The sequence below is a fragment of the Jatropha curcas genome, chromosome 4 (genome assembly GCF_041381405.1).
Source record: "Jatropha curcas cultivar XTBG-Jc1 chromosome 4, XTBG_Jcur_1.0, whole genome shotgun sequence".
Classification (NCBI taxonomy): Eukaryota; Viridiplantae; Streptophyta; class Magnoliopsida; order Malpighiales; family Euphorbiaceae; genus Jatropha; species Jatropha curcas.
The window spans coordinates 14,443,212-14,453,463 of NC_143154.1; the positions used below are offsets into that span (position 1 = coordinate 14,443,212).

The 10,252-nt window shown below is 42.5% G+C and overlaps 1 protein-coding gene across 1 annotated transcript; it reads right to left on the minus strand.

Annotated features, from left to right (window-relative positions):
* Window positions 1-854: 854 nt before the first annotated feature.
* Window positions 855-9,831, minus strand: LOC149496878 (uncharacterized). Its single transcript, XM_089719951.1, has 4 exons — window positions 9,772-9,831; window positions 7,891-9,276; window positions 7,339-7,800; window positions 855-974 (listed from the first exon to the last, which is right to left on the minus strand). The coding sequence occupies exons 1-4, from the start codon at window positions 9,829-9,831 to the stop codon at window positions 855-857; spliced, it is 2,028 nt and encodes a 675-aa protein (XP_089576077.1).
* Between the last annotated feature and the right edge of the window lie 421 nt (window positions 9,832-10,252).

Sequence of the window (10,252 nt, forward strand, 5' to 3'; positions counted from 1 at the left end):
CATCTCCAAAGCACGGTCTGATTGGCTTTGAAGTTACCTCCGAAGCGCAGTCTGATTGGCTCGAAGGATTTTGTTTGATTATCTCCAAAGCACAGTCTGATTGGCCTTGAAGTTACCTTCGAAGCGCGGTCTGATTGGCTCGAAGGATTTTGTTATCATCTCCAAAGCACAGTCTGATTGGCCTTGAAGTTACCTCCGAAGCGCGGTCTGATTGGCTCGAAGGATTTTGTGATCATCTCCAAAGCGCAGTCTGATTGGCCTTGAAGTTACCTCCGAAGCGCGGTCTGATTGGCTTGAAGTTACCTCCGAAGCGCTGTCTGATTGGCTCGAAGGATTTTGATTTGAATTGACTAATTTCTGTGTACAAACAGATTTTGCCTGGTGGGATCAAATAGGAATTTCTGTATACAAACAGATTTTGCATTTGTTAAATGTTGGGGCGTTTGAGAAACCATCACCTGTTGACCTGAAAACATTTTCAAAAGAAAAGAGCAATTTCTGTGTCCAAACAGATCTTGCCTTTATTAAATGTTGGAGCATCACATGCCCCCATGCATTAATAATCGTAAACTCTGAAATTTGAAATTTTGCATCAAGACAAAAGATTTTATTTTTGCCCCCAGTCTGGAATTCCGTCCCGAGACTAAAAATATTATCTTTTAAGCAAACCTCGAAAATTTTATTTTTCTTTTCTTTTTTTTTTTTGGAATTTTAGCAAATTTTCAGGTACACTCTTCCTGACGCGGTGTTGAGAGAAAACTTACCTGAGGGTAATCTGGTAGATTTGATGATTTTGCCCCCTGTGTGACGAGTCACACACCGACTCCAAATCGATTGATTTTTTGGATTTTGCTTTATTCCGCTTTATCCAGATCCCATTTGTCCATGAGCTGCATCTCCAGACGTTTTCCACCGCTAATTTTCAATCCAGTGGGGCCCATTCGCATCCCATCATCACCGAAAGCGGATGCTATCTAGTTGGTGATGAGTATCATTTCAACCTAACAAAGCTTATCCACATTCTATCACCACCGAAAACAGATGCCATCCAGCTGACGATGATCATCATTTCAACCTCATGGGGCCTTTCCCCTCCTATAAGTAGGAATCCCATGCTTCATTCTCTCCTCATCCCACAGCATTTGAAACAACTTTTCTTCCATGGTTTTCAGAAATCAAGTCTCATCTTTCGTTCAATCCATCCCTGACGACCTATGGCAGATTCCTCCTATGAACCAACTCGTTTGGGTGAAATATTTCAAAGACTTAAAACCTGACTATGGTTTCTTATCTTGGCTCGTTACTCATTTTAATCCTAGCACCATGGTTTTCCGGTTTGAAGACTCTGAAGTAACTCCGACCTACGAGGAGATGTGTACCGTGATGGATCATCATCCTGATCAAGACGAAACTCCGGCTTTATCCCCAGGTCCTAGGTATGACCTAGCTGAGATCGCGGCCTTGTGTCCGGTTTACCTTCCTGATGGCATAAACGTGGATCAAGGTCTTCCCTTGGAACCTTTCTTGAGCAGGGTTTTGTCCATTGATCTAGATCTCTCTTGGATTCGAGCTTGCTGCTTCTTGCTATTGAATGTGTATGCCATGAAGAGTCGTCAACCTGGAATTGGAGATTTCCGACTTCTGACCGTTGTTCGTGACATGCAATTGTACCATCACACTGTATTCATGATGATCATGGGAGAGACAATGTGTTGGGTTAGGGATATTGCCCTTAACATCTCTGATTTCAATGTTCATCATCGCGGTTGTCCACTGCTATTGCAAGCCTGGGCTTTGGAAAAATTAAGCCTGATTCCTCCGGTCCCAGTTCGTTTAATTCCAACCTATGGACCTGCCACCTTCCAATCTCGATCTCGGAGACGCTTTGATTTTGGAGATAACCCTACAATTCGGTGGACTTGTCCTTGGTGGAGGATTAGACTGGTCACGACCGGAAGTATGAACCTCAATTATGTGTTGTATGCCAGTCTAGACCGTTCCATGGCCTATTTTCCTGACAGGATCAGCCGTCAATATGGGGTGATACAGCGTGTGCCTAGAACTCATAACTTTGAGAGTGGTCTGATAACACCGTATTTGTTGACCAATTTGGCTGACCGTTGGCAAAATCGAAACACCGTGTATTTAAATGAAGGAACGGCGCAGGACACCATGACACCCGCATATGCCAACTGGTTTTACACCCCATGATGATACTAGGTTCTGCAAAGATTGGCGTCCAATGATGGCCCCTGCTGAAATAAATGTTGTTGTTGCTTTCTCTGTCTTCTTTTCCCCCTTTTTTTTTTATTCCCGGGCCATAGGCTCCCAGTTAATGTGTCTCCCTTCTTTGAATTAAGGAATCCAATGGTTATGCCTTTATTAATTCCTACTTTCTGCACATATGGACAATCAAAAGACAACAAATCTTTTCTTCGAAATTATTTGTTGTGTTAGTTATTTGGGCCCTCTGTCCTTGGGTCAATAAATGAATGCTCATAAAAATGAATTATTATTTGAAGGCAGAAGCTTTCACTAGGAGACAAAAAGAATGGGGTGACTGTTTTATTACCTGCACAGATCAAACAAAAACAATATATGCAACTTCTTTATGTATGCATGAGCTTATAAGAGTACTAAGGTTTTATTCATGGTTTTATTGATCTTTCCAGAGAAATCACTGAGAAAATGGTGTTCGTCTTCCTGACCAACGTTTTGAAATGATTCATCACTTAGGTAGAACCAACAGCCAGAACAATTTCGAGTTCGATGACTCAATCTTGATCAAATAAGCAGAGAGGAATGTCTTACATTCTTTGACCATATCTCCAAAACAAAAGGAAGGAAAATTTTGAAATCCGCACCCTTTTATTAATCTTACTTCTTTTCAACATTATACAGAAGTAAGGAAAATCTATTTATTTTAATACAATGGTCATTTATTCTGACTATTCATTTACCTATTCTCCTTCTAATCAGGTTAATGGCGTTGAGCAACCAATCACAAATCTGTCACGAACGCATGGCATAGACTTCGCATTTAAACTAAGCACCACGTGTCGATCCCAAAAATTTTGTTTTTATTATTATTTATTCATGCCCTAACTTTTGCCTAGGCCGCCCTTTCGGGTTTTCAACCTAGCGAGCTCATTTCTTGCCTAAGCTGCCCTTTTGGGTTTTCAACTTAGCTCTCTTTCTTTTTTTTTTTTTACTATTATTTTTTATTTAATCAAAATCATCATTTCAGACATAGAATCTCTTCATTTGATCCTGATTGACGATTCGATTGACAGGCTTCCCTTCCATGGTGATTAATTCAGCGGCACCTTTAGTTAGTAGCTTCTGAACTCTGAATGGTCCGTGCCAATTGGGTTTGAATTTCCCGCCAGGATGATTCTGGGCTTCATGATCCAACAATCTGATTAATACCAAATCTCCATTCTTTAAAGCCCTTGGATGTACCCGTTTATTGTAGAAACGAGCAATCCTTCTTTTTCTCATCTGGTCCTGAAATCGAGCATTCAATCTCTTTCCATCTAAAAGCGCCAAGTCTTCATATCTTTTCTTGACCCACTCTTCTTCGGTCAGGCCAGCTTCTACTAAAACTCTAAGAGACTTCTTTTCGAGTTCTATTGGTAACACTGCCTCCATCCCATACACAAGTTCGAAGGGAGAAGCCCCATTTATTGACTTGAAGGTAGTGCGATGCCCCCAGAGCGCGAAAGGGAGTTTCTCAGCCCAGCTCCTGTACCTTTCACACATTTTTGATATGATTCTTTTGATCTCCTTATTTGCAGCTTCTACCGCACCATTAGCTTGAGGGTGATAAGGAGAAGAATGGTGATGTTCCACCTTATATCTATGAAGTAACTGACCAACCTCTGCTTGAAAATGAGAACCATTATCTGTAACTACGTGATGGGGAACACTGTAACGACAGAAAATGTTCTGTTCAATGAATCTCGCCACGTGTTTGGCGGTTAAGATTTTATAAGATTGAGCCTCAATCCATCTAGAGAAGTAATCAACTGCAACCAATATATACTGATGGCCGTTTGATGCTGCAGGCGAGATTTTGCCGATGACGTCTATGCCCCATGCAGAAAAAGGCCATGAAGGAAGTGTCGGATGGAGCTCAACAGCAGGTAAGTGGCTTTTGTTATCATGATATTGGCAAGCTTTGCAACAACGCGCATACTGAACACAGTCGTTTTCCATCTGCATCCAAAAATAACCCTGCCTCATGATCTTTCTAGCTAGGCTCATACCACTTAAATGAGTACCGCAGACTCCTTTGTGAACTTTTCTCATTATGTCTTTTCCTTCCTTTTTGCTCACGCATCTCAGCAACATTCCATCCCAAGCTCTCCTGTAAAGTTCACCATCAGCCAGGATGTAATTCAGAGCCATTTTTCTGAGAACTGCACGGTCTTCTTTCGTCGCATCATCAGAAAACGTACCATCTTTCACATACCTCAGAATATCCGTAAATCAGGGTTCTTCCTCCGACTCTACCTGATTCACATAATGTTCTTGGTCGCACGGGATATTGGCTGCAGTAATGATGAATGGCTTCTTCGGGACTTTGCTCAAATCCTGCCATGCTGATGCTAAGTTTGCCAAGGCATCGGGAATTCTGTTATAGGTTCTCCCTATGTGGGTGAAAGTGATCTTGTCGAATAGTGCTGCCTTCTTCAGCAAGTACTCAACATAGGGCTTCAACCTTTCTTCTTCTACCTTCCATCTCTCGTTGGCATGTTCAATAACCAATAACGAATCTCCTATTACCTTGACTTCCTTGGAGCCAGATGCAAGGAGAGCTTCCATTCCCATAATGCAGGCTTCATATTCAGCCATATTGTTAGTGACCGGGAACAACAGTCTTTTACACATTGTGGTAACCTCACCATTAGGTGCTTCTATTACAATACCAGCTCCGGCTCCATTTCTGTTGGCCGATCCATCAAAGTACAACTTCCAAGCCCCTGTTTCGATACACAGCAAGTGTTCGTCTGGAAATTCCAATTCCCATGGTTCGTCATCTGTAATTGGGTTTTCAGCTAGAAATTCTGCCACGACCCGACCTTTGACCGTTTTCTTCGTTACGAACTCTGCATCCACGCTAGACATCTGAATTAACCATTTAGACAGCCGCCCTTCTAGAGTAGGCGTTCTTTGCAGATACTTCATTGGATCGAGTTTAGAGACAAAAGTGACCCTGAAAGAATCAAAGTACGACCTCAACTTCTTTATTGACCATACTACCGCCATACATGTTTTCTCTATCATATTGTATTTCTCTTCGATAGGCAGTATTTTCTTGCTGATGTAGTAAATGGCTTTTTCTACGCCAGCAGTGTCCGGCTGAACCAACATTGCCCCTATTCCTGCATCCTCTATAGACAAATACAAGATCAGAGGTTCTCCTGGTCTAGGCGAACTCAGTATTGGTGGATTCATCAAATACTTCTTTATATGGTCAAAGGCTTTCTGGCAGTCCTCATTCCATTTAACCGGCTGATTTTTTTTCAGTAGCTTGAAGATTGGAGCACACGTAATGGATAGTCTTGAAATAAACCTGCTGATGTATTGAATTTTACCCAAGAAGCTTCTTACCTGACGTTCTGTTCTTGGTGGTTCCATATCTTGAATGGCTTTTATTTTGTCGGGGTCGACCTCAATCCCGTTAGGTCCTACAACAAAACCTAACAATTTCCCTTTCGTTACTCCGAATACGCACTTCTTGGGATTGAGTCTCAAATTATACTGCTTGACCCGTGCAAAGAACTTCTCCAGCATCTCTGCGTGTTCTTCCTGTGTTCTTGTCATGATCACCATGTCATCTACATATACTTCTAACCCTTTATGGATCATATCATGAAATAATGTTGTAGCCATTCTCTGGTATGTTGCTCCGGCGTTCTTTAGTCCAAATGGCATTACTTTATAGCAAAAGGTCCCGAAATCCGTGGTGAAGGCAGTCTTGTGCTTGTCCACTAGGGCCATCAGTATTTGGTTGTATCCGGAGAATCCGTCCATGATAGAATAACAACCCATTCCGGCAGCACTGTCGATCAAAACATCTATGTGCGGCAGTGGAAAGTCATCCTTAGGCGAGGCTTTGTTCAGGTTCCAATAGTCGACACAGACCCTTATCCTCCCATCCTTCTTTAGCACCGGGACTATATTAGCCAACCATTCCGGATAGTGAACTACTTCTAAGAATCCTGCATCTAATTGCTTCTGGACTTCAACTTTGATCTTATCCTGCCATTCTGGTCTGACCCTTCTCCTTTTCTGTTTTACCGGTTTAACATTTGGATTAGTAGGGATGAAGTGCTCTGCTATTGATCTGTCGATTCCTGGCATGTCAGCGTAGCTCCAGGCAAATACCTCTGAATTTCTTTTGATGCATTCTTGAAGATCCTGTCTAAGTTCAGGTTTGAAGTCTGATCCGATTTCGATTATTTTAGGATCGTCTGTGGTGCTCAAGTTAAATGTAAAATTATGTAATGCATTTATGTCAAATATGCGCGTGATATAATCAATGCCATGAACGTGACAATTAGGAAAACAAGAGAACAAATAATCAAAATTTAGTTCCATTGATTGAAATAAAAGAGGAAAGCCATCCAGATTGTTCTCAAAACAAACATCAGAAAAACAGAAAACAGGGTTAATAGCCTACTCAATACATTCATTACATGTATCTTTTATTGCTTGGATTGCTTCATCAGCTTCTGGTACTTCTTTCGCTCCTGAGATAGCATCTGCTTTGGCCTCTTCAAGCTTCATCCTCAATACCTCCCTCTCTGCCTCTCCGGCGTCTTCAGCAGCTAGTACTGACTGGAGGATCCTTGCCTTGGCCTTCTGCTCTTGCACCGCCTTGGAAGCTTCATCCCCAATCCCCAAAAAGTCTTCAAACTCAGATATCTTTTTCGACCAGTCAGATTCTGTGCTTGTCTGTGTCATCCCTATCATAAACTCAGTTCCTTCAACCAGCTGTTCCCAGGAAGGTTCAGGAGATTTGATCAGTTTCTCTTCAAAGTCTGTCATGAATATCTCCAAGCCGGGGTAAGTTTTTCCCCTACTCTGAAATTCTCCTGCAGCTTGTGGGACAAAGAAAATATGATTCAGATTTGGTCCTCTAACTGGAGACCGAATCTCATATCTTTCCTTCTTCCTATTCTCTAAATATCCCAACCCGCGTCTATTTTGTTGGCCATATGCCGACGAGAGAGGCTCAAACTTTCCTTGGAGTTCCCGGCCTAATCCTTTGCCGTATTGCCACTGCATCTTTTTCATCATCTTCCTTGAAAAAGGACTCATTCTATTCACTGCACTCTTGCCCTCAGCGGCAGGCACATCAATCACTGCCACCTGAAAACCCGATAACGGCACTGCCAACTCTAATCCTTCCACTGTTGCCACATTCAAGTCTTCCTGCGCATTAACGGTCACTACCTCCGTACCCCATGGAACTTTCACTTTTCTGTGCAGGGTAGACGGAACTGCCCCTAGAGGATGGAGCCACGGCCTTCCCAACAAAAGTGCATAGTTGGCTAGGATATCAAGGACAATCACATCCACCCAGCTTTCTACAGCCCCTGTGGAGATTTTTGCTTTAAAAGTGCCTTTTGCATTTCGCATGGTGTTGTCATAAACTTTGACTACCATGTTTGATGGTTCAAGTTCTGACTCTTCAATTTTGAATTTGGCTAGCATCTTCAACGGACATACACACAGAGCTGATCCGTTATCCACCATTACATTACGGGTGTCACGCCCGTTTACGGCGACCTGGATGTACAATGGCTTAAAGTCGTTTCTTCCTTCTGGCGGGAGGTCCGAGTCAAAGAAAGTGACTTCACCAATTCTACGCTGTAGCACGTTGATCATGTCAACACTCTGAATCCGAGCAGGCACTCTGACAAAAGTCATGGCTTCTAGTAAAGACTCTCTATCCTCTTTGGATGCTATCAACAAATCCCATAGTGAAATATCTACTCTTGTTCTCTGCAGTTGGCTCAATACTGAATTAGCATTTACACCGCTCGGTGCTCGATTTTGACTGTTTTCACCTGCCTCGACAGTCTTCTTCTGTAATTTCACTACCTCTTCTTCTTTCTTCTTTTCTTTTGACTCTTCTGCGCCTTTCTCTGTCGCTTTCTTTTTCATTCCATCATCAGCAATCTCTTTTCCCCTAGCCTGCACATTGCTATCGGGATTGTATACTCGCCCACTGCGGGTTAAGCTCTGGACGCCTACATCATTCATGTCCTCTTCGTTGTTGTAATACCACTGTTCCTCTTGATCAACTAAACTCTTTTGAATTGCGCCTTGATCAACTAAACTCTTTTGAATTGCGAGCTGGATTTGCTCGTCTTCATTTTCTGGCGCATCGCCCACTTTCACCGTAATGCTCTTCTCAATTTCTATTTTCAGGGGCATCTTTCCTTCTTCCTCATCACTGCTACTACAGTCATCCCAAATGTTAAGCATTGCACACATCCGGTCTTCCCACTCAGCCTCTGCTAAGATAAGCTCTTCCGGTAAGCCACTTTCGATAGCATTGATGGATCCACCCGACTGAGAATTGTGGGGCGGATAGTTGTACTGATACTGAGGAAGTGGGTTGCTCTTGGTACTAGGCTTATTTCTTTCTGGGGGCTTGGTTATCTTTCCACTGTCGATCAGGTTTTGAATATCATGCCTCAACTGAAAACACTCATCTGTAGAGTGCCCCTTGCACTGATGATAATCACAAGTCCTGTCAATAAACTTACCAAGCACCGGTTTAGCTGGATTGACTGGCAATTTTGAAAGTACCCCATTTTTGATACATGACTTCAAGACCGTACTCAATGGTCTTCCCAGATCAGTGAATTCTCTTCTTGTCCTCTCACTGACGGCCCCCACTGTATTACTGCCCCCTGACTGATTCTGGTTGCTGCTTTCGATATTTCTGTCATTATAGGAGGTTCGGTAGTTGCCAAACCCTCTGTTCTTCTTCTTTTCCTCCTTATATAATTCCTCTATGTTCAAGCCTGCCCTCTGAACTAGAGCAAAATCATTGAAGGGTTGGGTTAGCATTCTCTCTTTAAAGAAGGGTAGCAAGCTCCTACTGAAGATTCTGATCAGCTCTTGGTCCTTCAGCCTTGTCTGGACCCTATATAGCTTGGTTCTCCACCTCCTATAATAATCAGAAAAGCTTTCATCTTTCCCTTGTCTCAGGCCCTCCAAGTCACGCAAACCAAATTCATCACTTTCATCAGTCTTGAAATGCTTAAGAAAAGCAGTCTGTAGTTTGATCCAATTCTTTTGAATCTCCTCCTCTAGACCATCATACCACCTCCGATAATCTTTATGTAATGTTTGCGGGAATGCTCGCAAAACATCTTCTTCATTGTACCGGTTCATCTGAGAAACCCGGAGGAATTCAGATAGATGAGAACGGGGATCGTTGTCTCCTTCAAATGTAGTATGTTTGAATGTTTTAAATGAAGTGGAGCTAGTTGGATGCAAAACATACTCAGTTATATGAAAATTGGTGACCGGATCTTTTTCTTTTATTACAGACATTTTCTCAACCTTGTCTTTTAATTCTGCAAGTTGCTTAATTACATCATTTTCAATAGGGACAGTGTTTCCTCCAGTAGCCTGATTGTCTGACCCAGGTTCTGGAATTTGTCTTTCTTCAACCACTGGTTGACTGCTTAAACCGGGAGGAGTTTGATTTTGGGCCCTATCTTGGGCGAGAGCAGCGGCTACAATCTGAGCAATAGTTCTCATCTGGGCTTCAGAGAACCCAGTCTCATTGTTGTCACCCATTTCTGCTAGATCTGGACTTGAATAATTGACTGGAGTAGGCTCGGGGATTGGGGATACTCTGACCAAACGTTGACCAGGGCGCCGATGCCAAGTTCTCGAAGCAATTTCCCGGGAAGGATCAATTCTGACTGATAGATAAAAATACCTGAGTTAAAGTATGTCTGCATGTATGCATGAGAAAATGAAAGCACATAGGGTGAGAAATGCAATTCTAATGTGCTAATGATCAGTATGGAAATAAGATCTTGATTTCGACGACTGGACCCAAAATTTGGTGTGAATAATATAGCAATAATTTATTTTGTACTTACACATTTTTGGAGTTATCTGTCGTCGACTGTCCCTTTTGGATTTTACAGTCGGCTATTTTCTCTTAAGTTCCTAATTTTTGCCTTGGAGTGAAAGAATTGCCAAGCGGAAC

Bases quoted from the DNA above. Each gene is read 5' to 3' on its own strand.
- LOC149496878 (XM_089719951.1), bottom strand. From the start codon at position 9,831: ATGGGTGACAACAATGAGACTGGGTTCTCTGAAGCCCAGATGAGAACT. The intron at 9,277-9,771 runs GTAGCCGCTGCT...AAGCATTTCAAG, and splicing joins TGAGAACTATTGCTCAGATT to ACTGATGAAAGTGATGAATT. The intron at 975-7,338 runs GTGAATAGAATG...ATCACCAACTAG, and splicing joins CCGCTGAGGGCAAGAGTGCA to ATAGCATCCGCTTTCGGTGA.